General features: G+C 36.7%; 2 protein-coding genes across 2 annotated transcripts in view; one reads left to right on the top strand and one right to left on the bottom strand.

The window, feature by feature from the left end:
- The window catches only part of LOC144665657 (CUB and sushi domain-containing protein 3-like), a 546,049-nt gene that overhangs the window by 163,422 nt on the left and 364,970 nt on the right, over positions 1 to 17,657 (top strand). The window contains exons 7-8 of the mRNA XM_078526929.1: positions 4,583 to 4,753; positions 5,041 to 5,217. Of these exons, the coding sequence (XP_078383055.1) occupies positions 4,583 to 4,753; positions 5,041 to 5,217 (348 nt within the window). The remainder of the gene's footprint in view (positions 1 to 4,582; positions 4,754 to 5,040; positions 5,218 to 17,657) is intronic.
- The window catches only part of LOC144665758 (failed axon connections homolog), a 59,712-nt gene that overhangs the window by 22,394 nt on the left and 19,661 nt on the right, over positions 1 to 17,657 (bottom strand). The window lies entirely within an intron of this gene.

Genomic DNA, 17,657 nt, shown 5'->3' with positions numbered 1-17,657 from the left:
ACACATATTCCTTAAAATTACACAAATAAACAGAGCAAGTTTCACCGAGATCTGACAATTCTATACTTTAAACTTGCAAGGACCTTTCGAGGCAGTCGATTACGGCAGCGAAATTAGCAAATGAAACAGCAAAATATGCGTTTGACGCTTTGTTTTTGCGACGCCATATTTGAATTGTTATAGGTAGACCGCTGTTCAATGTGTTCAAGGCCGTATCGTTACGATTGCTCCACGAAAAAGCACGAAAAAAATACGGATATTTCCGACTACTGTCGGAGAAAATATTGCGCATATATTAAATTGCGACGTAAACAAATCGTTACACTCAAGCTGCGTTTTGTCTAGGCTCTGCGAGGGTCGGATATCAAGACCCAGGATTAAACAAAAGCCATATATACAGTGAATGCTTTCGAATTATATTTGAAGATGAAATACGAAAGAATTTTGCTGTCTTTCACTGAAATTCCACTCGAACTGCGTAGATACGATCGCATGTTGTAAAGCCGATTCATGCAACATTGCTGTCATTCCATGTCAACGCGAGGTCACGTCCCTAACGACCTAGGCTGATGACGAAATAGAGTTGCGTTTGCATGTAGCGACCAAATTTGGCCTAATTTTTAACCGCTCCTAAGCTAAAAGAAGCCCCCATCTCTTGCATTTGTTTTAACTTCAATAATATCTTTGAAAAGAGCGAGTTTTTTGGTATGGTTTATTTTTGACGTTTGTAATTTTTAAACGACGTAAGTGGTAGTGATTTATTCGTGTTTTAGTTATGCAATGCATTGTTTGTGCGACGCTTTTTATAGATCGCCTTTCAGACACACGTGCGTTGAGATAAGAAAGCTGACATGTCACTTTTAAAATTGTTATATAACGTTTGTAAATGTGACAAGTCACGTTTTTTTCACGAGATCGCAAGTGATCACCCACAGCGGAAAGTAATCCCTTGAGAAATTAAAACAGTCCCTTGAGAAATTAAAAAAGTCCCTTGAGAGTTTACAAATATGTGGTTCCAAATTTCGTTCACATAACCCCTATTCTACGTTTTTAGCTTGTAAACAAGCAAAAACGTCGAAAAAAGGCACGTGAAGATAAGTAGTCGTTCCGTCCATAGGAACAGCGTTGATTCGAGCTATGTGCTATTTGCTTGTTACTTGTTAAGTTAACACGCAAAGACAATTTGATTTAGGCCAAACTTTATCGCAGTAGATGAAACATGTTACATAATGTGTGATAGATGATTGTCTGAGTGAGGGTTAGAAGGGAATTCATATAATGATAAACACAATTTTATTGGCCTGTGCAGTTCATTACACAAATTAACCACGATCGAGTGTCAACAGCCAACCTTTCTTTTCCAGAACTGCCACGCCTCATTGCAAAGCCTTATCCCTCCGTGACGGTTAAAGAAAAGCAAAATGTTACATTACCTTGTAAAGCAGCTGGCTTCCCGCCACCAGTGATCACGTGGTATAAAGATGGACAGGTGATAGAAGAAGAAAGAAGACAGTTTAAGAAGAACACTTTGGAAATTACGGAAATTCAGTTTGAAGACCGCGGTATCTACACCTGTACAGCGGAGAATCTGTTAGGCAGAGTTCAATCTTCAGTCAATTTAATCGTAAAAGGTATTAAATACGAATTTCGAAATTAATTTTACTAATTAACCACCACATCTTAATTTGAGCAAGGGAAGTAGTTGTGAACTTGAGGTTTTAACTGCGACTTGCGTTTAAGAGAACTGGTCCTAAGGGAATTTAAACATGATTGTTCTTAGTTTGCATATTCTGGTATTTATAATATTTTTGCACGGTGTTATTTAAAGTAAGGCGACAGTTACCAGTTTCGACCTAAGAGAACGGTTACATAAATTACTTAATATTCTATTATTTCCTTTTTTTGTAAATTTCAAACCTTATGTGAGGTGTTCTGGTTTAACAGTTCAGACGATTGCACAGTAGTCCGTGTACATACATACATACATACATACATACATACATACATACATACATACATACATACATACATACATACATACATACATACATACATACATACATACATACATACATACATACATACATACATACATACATACATACATACATACATACATACATACATACATACATACATACATACATACATACATACATACATACATACATACATACATACAACATAAATACATACATACATACATACATACATACATACATACTTTATTGCATAGCTCCCCCTTGGGGGCTCTTCCGCCATACAGAAATTAAAAAGATAAAAGATAAAAATATTTACAAAAAAAGAAAAAAGAAAAAAAAAATCAGAAAAAAAAGGGGTATAGTTGAAATAAAAAATTCGCAATTAAAATTATATACATTACAGTTAAAGGGGCATTTACATTTCCGTGTGACATAGCAGCTCAAAATCAGACAAATATGGACTTACACAATCAGCAACAATCCTCAGAACGAGAGAGAATGTAAAACGAAGGTTGCCAAGTAACACGAAAAAAGGGAATTTTAAAAAAGTGTAGTCGTATACGCTAACTTCTTATTTCACTTGTTTTACTTACTATCTGTTTAATATATTTACAGTACCAACGAAATTTATCGCAAAACCAAAAAGTTCTGTAATCGCTTACAAGAACTGGGATACGGATCTCAAATGCGACATGTTTGGTTATCCCTTCCCTGTGATCACGTGGACAAGATCTCTCAAACAACTTCCGGCCAACAGACATGTCATTGATGGAAACAAACTTACGATTAAAAGCACAACAGAGGACGATGGTGGTGCTTACTTATGCCAAGGAGCTAATGAACTGGGAAATGTGGTGGCAGTAACATGGGTCGTGGTTAAGGATGTGGGTAAGCAGATAATGTTTATATTAAAAAAAAGAGAAAATAAAAGACTATGAATGAAAGCGCAGTTCAAATAGTTATGTTTTCTTGTTTCTTTAAGTGAGCCCCAGCATTGTGTCAAGTCCTCCCAGTGAAATTCAAGTGCAGAATGTCGGTGATTCTGTGAAGTTAAATTGTTCTGCTCGTGGCTCGCCGCTACCTAAAGTCAAATGGTTCAAGGATGGGCGACGTGTTAATTCTACGGCAATGCACGACGGGAAAGACTTGTTAAAGAGTGAATTTATCATTCACCACTTTGAACCAAAGGACTCTGGGAACTACACTTGCCTATTTCATAATGACAAAAACGAGACAGCGGAAGCCAACTCAACTATATGTATGTGAATTTTTTTTTTGTCTTGCTTAGTGATAGATATTCAATGAACTTTTTTGTCATAAAATGTTTTCTAAAACCGGCACACATCAGAGCATCTAGATCCTCGCATATGCTGATCCTAGCATATGCAGGACGCTTGTCATATGTTGACCATGATGACCAATGCCCCGAGTATTTGTCCAATACACTGATAAGGGTTAGTGACTTCTACGAGACAGTCAAGGCATGGAAACATAACCCTGAGATGCCCGAAATACTCGCGTGAAACCGAGGGAGGAAGGACTTTTGCAGTCATGGCAGCAAAAGAGTGGAATAAGCTCCTTATTAACATTAGATGTAGTCAGAATGTTAAGCTTTTTAAAAAGAATTATGTGAATTACCCCCCCCCCCCCCCCGCCACCTTGTACGTCCGAGGGTTAAGTTAAACTCTATTTTAGTATTGTGTTTTTAGTCATTTCAATTATCATTTTTTATGTATAATATAATGAGGGCCACTAGTTTCTCAGTTTTTAACTTTTAAGTGTTTTTACCCTCGTTAAATAAAGTTATTATTATTATTATTATTATTATTATTATTATTATTATTATTATTAAATACCATGCAATGGGTGAGAGCAAGAGTCTCCTTTGCTCTAATACGCTCGGCCTTACTGTGCCTTAGAGGATCAAGATCCATAAGAAGAACACAGGACACTAACAATGTAGACATTGCAATAGATAACGCAACCGCCCGCTTAACTTAGTTTTATCGAATTTTCATATTTTGATTTATTTTCTCTTTTTTGTTTTTATTTTCGATTATTTTTTAGATTCATAAAAAAAAAATTATTATTATAGCTTTTCTTTTTTATATATTAGTAGAGAAACATTTTTAGAGGAACATTTTCGTGGACTATATTTCAAGAAATATTGAGACTTTCTTTCTAATAGTTATAAAGGTATGAATTTCGTTTTTTTTAAAATTCTTTTTAACGAAGTATTGTACATAGGTCATTTTTATGAGTGTTGAATAAAGTTTTATTTTATTTATTATTATTATTATTATTATTCCTGTCTGGAACTCAGTTTTTTCGTCTTTGTCTCCGGTTGATCACATGTCACCGGGCAAAAAAAGTCTTTATTATTTTTTTTTTTTTTTGCAAAAATTAGAAAATATAAGCATACATCACGATGAACTTATCGTTTTTTTTTTCACTACTAAGGCAAAATTATTTCAAAGTAGTCGTCTCCAGCTGGAATATAGATAAAAGGTCCTATATCTACAGGTATTTACAGGATCTTGTTGTAAATATGTTTTCATTTAATAGCTCTCTGCAAAATGTTTTGAACCTCTGTTTCTAAGCTTTAGTCAATTGTGGTGATCCCGGTTCTCCATCAAACGGACAAACGCTTGGCTTACGACATTGGACGGGCCAATCTGTGTCGCTTATTTGTCATCCGGGATATCACTTGACTGGTCCGACAACTAGAAAGTGTCTGCCTTCCGGTAGCTGGAGCGTTATACAACCTAAATGTAAGCGACTAGCGTTATTGCATACCCTAAAACACTCTGCATTTACACTTTACTTTTAATTACAATCAATAAAGGTCTGTAACAAGTAACTTGAAAGAATGAATGCATCAAAAATGACATTTTTAAGAAGGAACCATGTGTGATTGTATAATAAGCAGAAATCAAGTTATATTAAGAGCATCGCAGTTACAAACCTAGACAAACACAACCAAGGCAGGAACAAAACAAAACATACAAATAAAGAAGGATAACGGACTTAATTTTGCTCTATTGGTCTTTAAATAAAGGTCACAAAACTTGTCCTCCTTTGGAAAGCCTGAAAAATGGTCATACTCACGGACAGCAGTATTGGCAAGGAAAACGTGTTTCATTTACTTGTAGTCCTGGTTACTGGCTAAAAGGATCATCAGAGCGTCACTGCCAGTCGAGTGGTACTTGGACAGGAGTTCAACCTTCATGTATTGGTAAGAAGCATTTTAACACTGATAACGAGTCGAGAATTACAACGATCTAAATTGCTGTTTGCGAATTTAATTTCCGAAGTTTTAATTCTAGAATTTTCGGCCTGGTTATAATTCTGAAGTTTTGATTTTGGTTTCATCAATGGACTCTGAAAGAAATAATAAATGAAGAAGAATGGATTTATAAATGCCTTTCGCGTGACATTTAAACTGCTGAATAGATATTCAGCTAAAAGAAAACATTCCTAATATGAAGGCATACATTTATGTTTCCTCCACTTTTTTCTTGCATAAAAATCATTAACCCTTTCCCTATTTGCACCATCCCCACCCATTAATTAATGACAGGTCTCGGACTTTAGTACTATAACAACGAAGATGGAGAATAGGGATTCATAATATATACGTCTATACCACGACACACATTTTACGGCCGTTTTCACACATGCGTATCACGCGATGTTTTATTTTTTTCTCACCTTACCTATGTTTTTAATTATTTCATCTTCAACGGCCTGGCTCTGTTGAGGCAACGTTTACATCGGAAAAAGCGGGAGGGGGATGAGTGTAAGAGATCTCTTCACCTCAATACTTCGTCTCCATATTTGCTAAGTAAAAAAAAAAAATATATTTTTAGCTATTTTGGTAGGGATCACGATACAGTCAAACATTATCCAAGGCAATGGATTTTTCCTCAATCATCTCAGTCAATTTATGGCCCCCGTGGCTGGTTCACTTCAACATTGGAAGCTGTGCTACCGCGCTACTTTACACGGCTGGGCGGCAAGTACCTTTCATAGTAACTGTGATGGAAAGCGTAACACGATTACTATCATCAGAAAAGACCAGTATGTGTTTGGAGGATATGTTGACATTCCTTGGGGTATGTATGTAATATGAACGAATTTTTTTCTTTAATGGACAACTTCAGTAACAATTAATATTATAGAAGAAAAGTCGGGGTAAATAAAAGATGATGATTCTAATCTTTTAGTATTTACAGAACCACAAGGACTTGAAAAATACCCTAATCCATATTCCAGAACAACCCTAATTATACTTCAATGCAACTCGTATATTTCGTTTCGTCTATGTACGTCTCTCCATTTCTATCGCATAGTCCGGTCTTTTCTGCCCACTGCCCTGCTAAACGCAATTGCGTGACTTTAAAGCTTTGATGTAATATTTGCAGCATCCGTGGCCATTTTACCGCAAATTACCGCTTCAATCTCCCTTAACAACACATCGTCAGATTTTTGGCAAAGTGTTTCTAAGTAAAAAACGCAAAACCACACAGAACTCAAAATATACACATTTTTGACTATCAGTTAGAATTTTAGCTTGACTTTATTTTTATATTTTTCAGCAATCAAATAATTCTGGTATATTTTTTATTTTTGGGAAAAATTCAGATGTATAATCTTGTATCCAGAAACGACGTACGGTTTTGGCTAGGACACCATCGGCGATAAATTAATATTTACTTGCATACTCAACAATTAAGTTCGGCGCGAACAGAGATTACAGATAGGAATAAATCAATATGTTTGGACTATGGCGGCCCGCCATCGCGGTCAAAAGTAGATATCATGATATCACTGCTTGATATCATGATATCTGAGATATCATAATATCTTTATATCTTGATAATGATATCATGATATCAGGCGGCGAGATATCATTTCGTCATGATATCTCTACGATAAGATCTCGCTTTTGCAAATTAATCACAAAACCATTTTGTTAATCGCTAAACCATTTCGAAAATATCATGTTAGTTTTGGTATTTTAGAGTCTGACTTGTGATATTGCTTAGACGGGTTGTCATTTGGGGCTGTTGCCGGTTTATGACATAAACCTTGTATAGACCCTTCGTTGCATAGAAATCTATAGACTCGAGTAGACCCTTGCTACCAGTTCACAACCCACAACACTGTGGCTAACAAAAACCGTGTGCTTTTAATATTGGTTAAAACTTTGATGTTAAGTTTATCCAACTCTGGAGCTCCAGCTCACAACGCTCCTGTTCCCGATCCAGTTCATTAAGTTCTACGGTTGGTCGATACAAAGCAACTTTTGAAAATAAGATATAATAAAATATACACGCAGAATTGCAGATTCGATTGCCTCTATGTGAGGGTAGACAGGGTAGGGGACAGGATATTTACCGCCGTCCGCGCCGGAGATCGCGTGACAGCGGCATTTGGTTCAATGAAAGTTTTAAAATGAGATGGAAACACCAATTGCCGAGTGCCCTGAAAAAATGAAAAACACTGAAAAACTGAGGTAACGCAGCTGATGTCGACTCTGTTAAGTTGTTAATTCTGTAAGTTATTAGTCGAGTAACTTCGTTTTGCAAACCAAGGACTCTTTTCAAAAAAGCTGTTTAGATTACTGGGCTGTACTCCGGCCATGAAACTGAGTGGTGACAGGACAGAGCAGAATGCACTTAACATCAAATTCTAAACCAAAACTAAAAGCACACGGTTTTTGTAAGCCATAGTGTTGTGAATTGTGAACTGGTAGCTGGGGTCTACTCGAGTCTATAGATCTCTATGCAAAAAAGGGTCAATACATGGTTTATGTCACAAACCGGCAACTGCCCCAAACGACAACCCGTCAAGTGATATCAAAAGTCAGATATCTAAAATAAATGGCATGCAATGCATGCTAAGGCGATGACGTTCCAGTATAGCAAGTCAGTAAGTTTGAATCAAGCCTAGTCGGAGGACCAAGAAAAGACCTTACGAGCTTCGTTTGTTTGTTGTCTCATTTCGAACTATATGAGTAGTAAAAGGATGGATGATTGACGCCTTTTTTTGCGCAGCCATTCACTAAAAGTGTGCAGCCAGAATAAATTAATTTTGAATGGCGTCATAATGGAGGTGTGGCTTATGTCTAAAATGCGCAGGAATCTTTGGTGAAGTGAAATAAATTAAAATAAAATGCGCGCGCGGGAGTTTATGCAGCATAATTTATGCCTTGACGACACGATTAGTCTACTTGATTGACAAATTGACAGAGTAGGGTACAAAGTCTACTTGAGAGCGCTTGTTCCACTGCGGATCGAAGTGAGAGAATTTTATAAGAAGCTCCGTTTTTTAATTTACTTAAGATATATTTCCTTTAGCTTACTAGAGGTTTTTGAAACTCAAATAGATCGAATAGTTATTCACGATCAAGCAGACAGAGGCTTAACCATGCATTGTTCCCATACAAAGCCGGCGAACGCACTTGAGTGACCACGGATATTAACATTAGGATTTTGTTTAGCGAAAGCGAATCGCTTCTGTATGGAAAGAGTCGCGTGTAAACTATTAAAAAATATTTTTCCCCATACAAAATTTCATTAGTCGACCAATACGGCAATACTACAAAGGCAATATGGAGTTATCGAGCAGTTACGAGTAAGATACATTGTAACACCAGCTCAGTGAACCGATTTTGTGAAAACAATTTGATCAATGTAGAACTTTTTGACAAGTGAACCTATGTTTCACGTGTTTGGTTTTATCTTAATTTAAAGTAGAGAACGCGTATGAGCATTTAAGAGCAAGTTTGTAGAAGAATCGAACAAAAATTGTTTTTTTGCGGCAATTCTTAAAATACAGGGATTTCGCTCATCTTCTGCATGAAGGTAGTCCTTATTAAAACTAAAAACGTTATGTTGTTTTTTTCTTCAAATAGTTTTATTTTTCCGAGAAAAACGAAATTCTCGATTTGACATCTAGACTCGTCTAGACTCGATTGAGAGGGTACAAATTGGGTTGAAAATTGACCATTTTCAATCGATTCGTATGTCAAAACCATCACGCGCAGAAAAAAATAAATACAACCGGTCTATTGCATGACTCTTCCTTGTCTAAATAAGCATAGTTTCAAGAGTTTTGGTTTAATCTAATTATTTTACGGTAAACAAAACCAGACTATTCTCACGCGAAATGAAAGTCGGTCGGTCAAAAGAATCGTCATTTTCACTATGTGCCTTATCTCAGAATTCCTTGAGATAAATATATTTCAACAGTAGAAGGATGATACTTTCAAAATATTTAAAGTTTTGTCTGGGTAAATGATTAAGCACTTGTCAAAAAATTATTCAAAATCGTACAAAAACGACACAAAATCACGCAATCTTTCGAATGCGTGACCAAAAGTATTACCACCGTATTTGTTCTTTAAATCAATTTAGTCGCAACACTAGCAATACCAAGGCATAAATCATAATAAATATGTTCACCTTTGCTTGATTATGATATCCTGTCCCATGCAATACGTTTTTTCCTGTCATTTCTTCAATGGCTTCCCGTTCAGTTCGCATGCCGCTTGTCGAATCCGTCTGCGACTGGTGAATTTGAAGCAACCACCGATACGAGTTTAACCAAATATGTATCGCCATGATTAACAAGCCCTTTTTGTGTTACTTGATTAAGCCATATTTCAGGTTAAAGCCGGCAAAGCGTTTTCGATAAGCCACTTTGCAGTGCCTGTTGGCACCGTTATTATTCGAAGTGAAGTATAAATTTGCATACTTTCGAGACAAGCGTGACAGTTTTTTATACTTAGGGGGTGGGGTGAGGAAGGGTCTTAAATTTTTAGATGAATCAAATGTTTGAAAACGTTTGGGGATGAATTATCACAAACTAATACCGCATTTTACATGTATGGGGATATAAAAGAATTTCACAACGTCAAACCTGACCCCACGGGAACTAAACAAGGATACCAGTTTTCTGGAATATGACATTTGATATTTCTCTTCCTACATCTCTATCTCCTTTAGAAGTCTTCCCTTTACTGTGATAAGCAATCTCGTGAGGAACTTTGCATGTACTGGAACTTTTTCGCCATCCAATTCCAAGGTCGGATCGATGAAAGGGACAGATAGTAAAAGCGCTAACATCCTGTTGCTTGCTCTAAGGAGAATAAGTTCCTGTTCGCCATTAACACCAGCAAAAGACCAGAGGGACTTATGATTTTCTATATCCTTGTTACATGAGCAAAGGGACCTCTGTTATTAATTTACTTTTATCGCGTCGATCATACGAGCAAGGACTGCCAACTATCGTTTTAAAAGAACAAGAAACTTCCATGAGACACCAAGTGCAGCGAGAACATGTGGAGTTTCCAACAGTTCACCAGACAACTGAAGGAAAAAGCACTTTACGGGGACTGTGTTGTGCCGGTTGCTCCACAAATGGTTCGTGAAAAGAAATCATTCAAACATCTATAATCGAGTTTAGTAAATTACATTAGTCTCGTCTCATAAAAGTAAACATCGTGAATTCTCGCACACACAAGGTGAATTATTTTACTTTGTTGTTTTGGAGAATAATGAAGTACATAACTGAATTATATGGTTTTTATAGAAGGAGCAACCAACAATTAGTAGATTATAGACTACCACCAAACCGGAAACGAGAAGCAAACGACTTTTAGTAAGTCTAACTTTAATATATTACAACACTCTTTCCTGACAGCGGCTTTTTGTCAATACTTTTACGGTTTTTCTCTCTTTGATTTTGAGCGTAAGCAGAACTTATAAGTAAAGTAAATCACGTAGCAAATACGAGTTTGTGACAATTCATCCCCAAACGTTTTAAGACCCTTCCTCACCCCACCCCCTAAGTATAAAAAACTGTCACGCTTGTCTCGAAAGTATGCAAATTTATACTTCACTTCGAATAATAACGGGGCCAACAGGCACTGCAAAGTGGCTTATCGAAAACGCTTTGCCGGCTATAACCTGAAATATGGCTTAATCAAGTAACACAAAAAGGGCTTGTTAATCATGACGATACATATTTGGTTAAACTCGTATCGGTGGTTGCTTCAAATTCACCAGTCGCAGACGGATTCGACAAGCGGCATGCGAACTGAACGGGAAGCCATTGAAGAAATGACAGGAAAAAACGTATTGCATGAGACAGGATATCATAATCAAGCAAAGGTGAACATATTTATTATGATTTATGCCTTGGTATTGCTAGTGTTGCGACTAAATTGATTTAAAGAACAAATACGGTGGTAATACTTTTGGTCACGCATTCGAAAGATTGCGTGATTTTGTGTCGTTTTTGTACGATTTTAAATCATTTTTTGACAAGTGCTTAATCATTTACCCAGACAAAACTTTAAATATTTTGAAAGTATCATTCTTCTACAGTTGAAATATATTTATCTCAAGGAATTCTGAGATAAGGCACATAGTGAAAATGACGATTCTTTTGACCGACCGACTTTCATTTCGCGTGAGAATAGTCTGGTTTTGTTTACCGTAAAATAATTAGATTAAACCAAAACTCTTGAAACTATGCTTATTTAGACAAGGAAGAGTCATGCAATAGACCGGTTGTATTTATTTTTTTCTGCGCGTGATGGTTTTGATATACGAATCGATTGAAAATGGTCAATTTTCAACCCAATTTGTACCCTCTCAATCGAGTCTAAACGAGTCTAGATGTCAAATCAAAAAATTTCGTTTTTCTCAGAAAAATAAAAATATTTGAAGAAAAAAACAACATAACGTTTTTAGTTTTAATAAGGACTACCCTCATGCAAAGGATAAGCGAACAATTTTTCGTAGCATTACCGGACGTTGTCGGATTCTTCTACAAATCTCCTCTTAAGCGACTTACGGTATAAACTCAGTGGAGTTTGCTTGAGAAATTAACATCTATAAGCGTTTATATAGACAAGTTGCGCACCGCGAGACACAAGAAGGAACAAACAGCTTTTCTCTTTTAAAATACGTTTATTGATTATTAAAACCTTGAGGTGTCACCAAAAAAGATTAACAGACACAGTTCACTTAGTCTTCGGGAACAGTTTGTTTGACAAACAACCGATTAAGTAAGAATTTTCGCTTATCGATAGCGAGTTCTGTCGATTCCAACCAATCATATCCATCTGTATCTTTCAATTCATTTTTGGTCTCTATCACTTTACAGAAGGTCGAATCTTTCTTCATTACATGCATCCACTGTAAATACTCCAGAAGAACTTTCCTCAGCTCCTTCCTGTATACTGGTAGCAAAGCATTTTCAGCCTTAACACGGGCCACTTCAGACGAATCTCCATGTTGTTCATACTCGTTTATCAGAGCTTCGAGCTTGGCGTCGTGACGACTAGTGACTTCATCTTGAATGCGCGACCAGGGATCTTTATCCTCCTTTTCTTCTTAGGAAGAGTCTATTTCTTCGCTCGATTGAGAATCTTGAAATGACTGTTCACTTTCCTGTGAGCTCTCATCACCGCTTTCATCTCCACTATCATCGGGCAATATGACATTTCCATAACCCTCTTGAAAGAATTGATTATAACTGCTGTACATTGTGATCTGAACGGTGTAAACTCTGAGAATAGACTGAACTACAAGCAGCTTCTTTTATGGCTATTGGCGAAGGCGGGGTTACCCAGTAAATAAGTATATATTATAAATATCATTTCTTTCCATCCTCCTACCCCTCTTCTAAAATGTTGTATTATTTGTCTCTCTTGTACCCTTCCTGTACCCCATTTGTACCCCTGTTGTGTCCCCTCTGTCCCCTATTGTACCCCTTCTGTACCCCTCTCATACACTGAATTAATTTTTTAAGGCAAGGAGTAAAGGAGGGCAACAAGGGCACCGAGGGCAGCAAGGGCAATAAATTGTGATGTGTTTTTCCTCGAAACGTGCGTGGGGATATCGCGTGGAGTTCGCGCGCGAAGTTAGACAAAAAATAAGCCAGGTTTATATATCAAACTATATTTATTACTACACTAATTTCCTTGAATGATGGCAAATAGTGTTCTGTAACTTCTGTTTTAGCAAAACTTGACAGATAAACAAGGCAGTTTAACTCATACTGATAGAGTCTAAAAACCACGCTGAAGTTTACCGCAATGGCGTGAAAATCATTGCAAAATGAACAAACAACACGACGGCAAATTAAACTACGAACGGTAAACTACTACTCGATTTTGTTGAGAAAGAAATAAATACTCGCCTTTTGAAGAACTTTAAGGCCTTTAATTCCACTTCTTTTTAGTCGGATTTTTGCAAAGTGTTTCTAAGTAAAGAACGCAACATCATGCAGAACTCAAAATATACACGTTTTTTTACTGTCAGTTAGAATTTTAGCTTGACTTTATTTTTATATTTTTCAGCAATCAAATATTTCTGATTTTTGGGGAAAATTCAGATTTAGAAACTTATATCCAGAAACGACGTACGGTTTTGGCTAGGACACAATCGGCGATAAATTTATATTTACTTGCATACTCAACAATAAAGTTCTGCGCGAACAGAGATTACAGATGGAAATAAATCAATATGGTTGCACACCATACGCCTTTAAATTGATTCAAAATTAACGCCTCTTTAAATTACATTGCTTGAATTAATTTTATTTGAGATAACTCGGTAGGGGGAGGGATCAAAGAAAGAAACAATGCAAAGTAACTGAACTTCAGAAAAAAGCCTTCCCAATGATACGCGTTTTGATTATCAAATAATGAAAGCGTAAGTGATCCGATAGGAACTTGCAAAAAACATAGTGTAACAGAGTGACATAACACACTTCACCACTCCGCTAATTTGAAACAGATTACTAACCGGAATGATTTTTATACCTAATCGTACCTTTTGGTACGCTTCAGCGGCATATAAGGCGAGTTTGATCAAGGTGGTTCGTATTTTGGCGAGACGCAGTCCAGTCAAAATACCCATGGCGAGACCAAACGACCTGATTTGCCGCCGAAGCGTACCAAAAAGGTACGATTAGGTATTTACCGTACCCAAATTCAGCCAAAAATCCGATCATATTTATCGCTCTGTTGAAGCCATTCTTGCCTGAGGTACGTACTGCAAATTGTGTTTACCTGCTTGTATTTTGGTCTTCAACACTTTTAACAAGTTCCCCTTCTGCCTTTTTTCTACTTCTTTGTTTGGATTTAAAAAAAATTTCTAAATTTTCTAAATCCAAATTTAGCGGAAAATGTGGAAATTCCGACTCCATTATTTCAGTCTGAATTCGTTGGCAAAAATCGCGCAATTGGCGAGCGCGCCCAAGTGGGAAGTTTTTCTCCTTTTACGATCGCTAAACACCAGCTAAATTAAAATTGCGAGGTTCTGTTTTATTGGTAAAACCTCTTTTCAAATCATATGGTAATACTACTTTACTTCAAAGTGACCAAGATAACGTGGCAAATTAGGTCCGTGACTTGATATCGTAGGATATCAGGACAGTAGATCGCGCTTCTGATTGGCTACTTGCGAATTTGGGTACGGTAACATCGGATGTCAATAGCGCCTGGACGCTCACTTACTTTTGGGAGCCCAAGGGATGTGGGTTACTTCTTTTTTGACTTTTTTAACATCTAAAATGTAAAACAAAAGATAATACATGATTTTGATAGAAAGAAATCGGTCCTAACATGAAAATAATAGTGGAGACACTTAGAAGATTAGTTCCTTTATAATGTGGAAAAGATGGAAACAGTTCAGAAGAAAGTTAAACTACGAATGATCTTAATGTACTTTGATGGCACAGTAATAAAATACTAATAAGTGGCGCTTCCAATATCGGCATAGGGCATAGGGGCGCTTATTAATAAAGCAATTCAGGGGGGGGGGGGGGTGAGCTTTTTGGAACGTGCTTATTGGAAGAAGGGCGCTAAATAGAGTCATCGTAGTGTCCGCCTCGAAAGTAAAATCTTCCTGAATACCACCAATATACCAGTTACATTTTGGAGTAATTTGGAAGAGTTTAGCTATTGGTTAATTTTATCCTTCCTCGGCAGCCAAGTGGGAATCAAAGAAATTTGCGCAATAAATTAAAACGCAGTCGCAACCCAATCCCCTTTTTTAAAGTCCAGTTTGTTTTTCTTTTTCTTTTGGAACTAAACGCTTTCCCTTAATTACCGGTAAGTTTCTTTTAAAATCAGCATGTTTCGAATTCAATTGTCATCTACCCTAACAGTGTTTGTGTTATCATTACATTTTTAGTAAGACCTAGTAACGTTTGGTTGGCCGTGGTTATTAAGTTCATATAAAACAACTACTTGTGCCAAAATAAACAGGCCACGCACGACAGTTAACAGAGTTAACATTATAAAGTTTAGAGGCAGGACGTTCTCTTTAAAAGATATTTCGAGTGGGACGTAAGGGGGGTCCGAAAACCGCAAAACCGCACAGAAATACGCTACAAAACCGAAAACCGCATCAAGTTTTACCAAAATACTGGAACAACAGTTTCAAATGACCAACAACGGTAGATAAGACTGGATCTGGTCTGAAATGTCATCAAGTCAACGTATCATTGGATAAAACAGTTAAACACATTAAGTATTAACTGGAAGAGGCTGCAATTACAAACCACAGGACTAAAAACGAACCCTAATTGTGTAAGCTCATACGCAAAACACTTGGCTCAAGCTTGTTTAACTAAAGCAAAAAAAAAAAAAAAACGAATGTGAAAGCATCTAGTGGAAATATAAGAAAATCATATTACCGCAGACAATTTTCTCGCCGACTACCGCGACCTAAAACTTGTAATAACCGCACACCGCTTAGTCTTGTAAAACCGCAATACCGCAGGTTAAAATAAAAATTACCCCAAAACCGCACGAAAACTAACGCAGAACCGCATCACCGCAAACCCTTACGCCCCCCTCTATTTCAACTCCCTGATTTAACACGACTTTGATTGAAAGTAGAAATTTGAGACCTGGATTCCTAGAAGCACCTCTACGCATTGAACATGTCATGAACATGTCAACATTGGAGCCTGATTGTTAAATAACTGTAATAAAAGAAGACGCGGCTTATGTAACGTACTGCTAAGAATTTAGATATGAAATTTGTGCTAGATATGTTACAAGAAGGGACCGTAGATTAAAAGAAAAGAAGGAAATTATGTGAATTTATCATTTAAGGTGGCTCAGAATAGTTTACACCTTTCATTAGTGTTGGCATTCTATTGCATCTATCCATTGTAAAAAAAAGGTTCACTGTAAACCAGTAAAGCATTAATATGTAGAAAGAATCAAATCCAAATACGTCAAAGTGCTTTCCCATGGCAACGGCAATATAGGTAAAACATAATCAACTTTTGAGTGGTGAACGCTAATAGCAACGAATTTTGGCTTCGAAGCAGCTTCAGTGTGTTCTTTCGTTAAACCAATTCAAATTATTTTGTTGTGAAAGTTAATCCTCAACATTATATAGTTAAGACAGAAAGCCAAAGACGAGCATGCTTAAACCATTACAAGGTCTTACAAGCTATCTTAAACGGGTCAACTGTACCCGGAGTTATAGCAATAAGGTTCTCGAAAAAAGGTAGAAAACCTTGCGCGATCGCCTTAAAAGTAAATTACAGCTTCAAATATTTTTGTCTCGTTAAAAAATACAGTTTTTCGACTGTGACGAGAATTTTTTTTTAGACTTTTCCGTCTTTGTTGCAATCGATTCAGGTCATAACTGTCAAACCCTATCGAGGCATTTACCAGTTGCTTGGAAATAATTTCAAAGCCTTGCACTAGAACATTTTCAGATACAGTATCCCGTTTGAAATTCAAACGGGATACTGTATCTGAAAATGTTCCAGTGCACACAAGAATACCACATAATTAAGCTCTCAAAACATAGCAATATTTAACCCGAAACAAGTCCTAGAGCTGTAAAGCAAACATTACAGGTCTTTAAGCATTATGTGATAGTTTCAAATACAAAATAAGTTTTACAAAAGGGCTCATAACCGTAAAATTTATATCTTTCCTTTTTTAACAGCTATAGCTTAATTTATATGTCCATGAACTTATATTCATAAGACCTTATTCTATTTTTCGTCTGGTATTTGGGTGGGTGGGTGGGGGACTTTTTTCGGAAAAGCCTCTTTTGGATAAAGGAAGTTGGTTCTCTTTTCGAAGTTTTATCATGATAAGCTCTAAATATTTATGTACATTAATGATTTTTGGTGGGCATCGGTTGCGGTGACATCACATTCGCCCGGTCGATTATGTTTTCTTTTTATCCTTTTAAAACTAGATACCTGCTTGTCTCGGGTAATGTGCTAAAAAGTAAATAAACAGCACAGTCATATTCCGGCATACAAACTACTAACATGGAACAACGGATTAAATCGATGGAAAGCGCGGGATCGTGTATCTAGAACGGTGATATAACAATAGCAAGGTGTAGAGTTTTCCACGGCGACGAAATATGTGGACTGCTGTTAAGAGAGGAAAATGATCATTATTGTTTGGTTTATTTTATTTATTCGCTTTTGCTAATAAAAATATAGAAAATCCAACATAGAAGTTTGGTGACCGGTTTGGCAATATAAGAAGCGGGGTGATGGATTGTTAGTTATAAGTCAATATTCAGGCCATTTCTCAGCTATCAGTTAAAGATTTTAATCATGTCTCAGCTGTCAGTAACATTTAGTCATTTATTATAGCTCTTA

Source organism: Oculina patagonica, chromosome 9 (assembly GCF_052425735.1).
Source record: "Oculina patagonica isolate OP01 chromosome 9, crgOcupat, whole genome shotgun sequence".
In the NCBI taxonomy this organism is placed as follows: domain Eukaryota; kingdom Metazoa; phylum Cnidaria; class Anthozoa; order Scleractinia; family Oculinidae; genus Oculina; species Oculina patagonica.
This window is presented reverse-complemented; position numbering and strand designations above follow the sequence as displayed.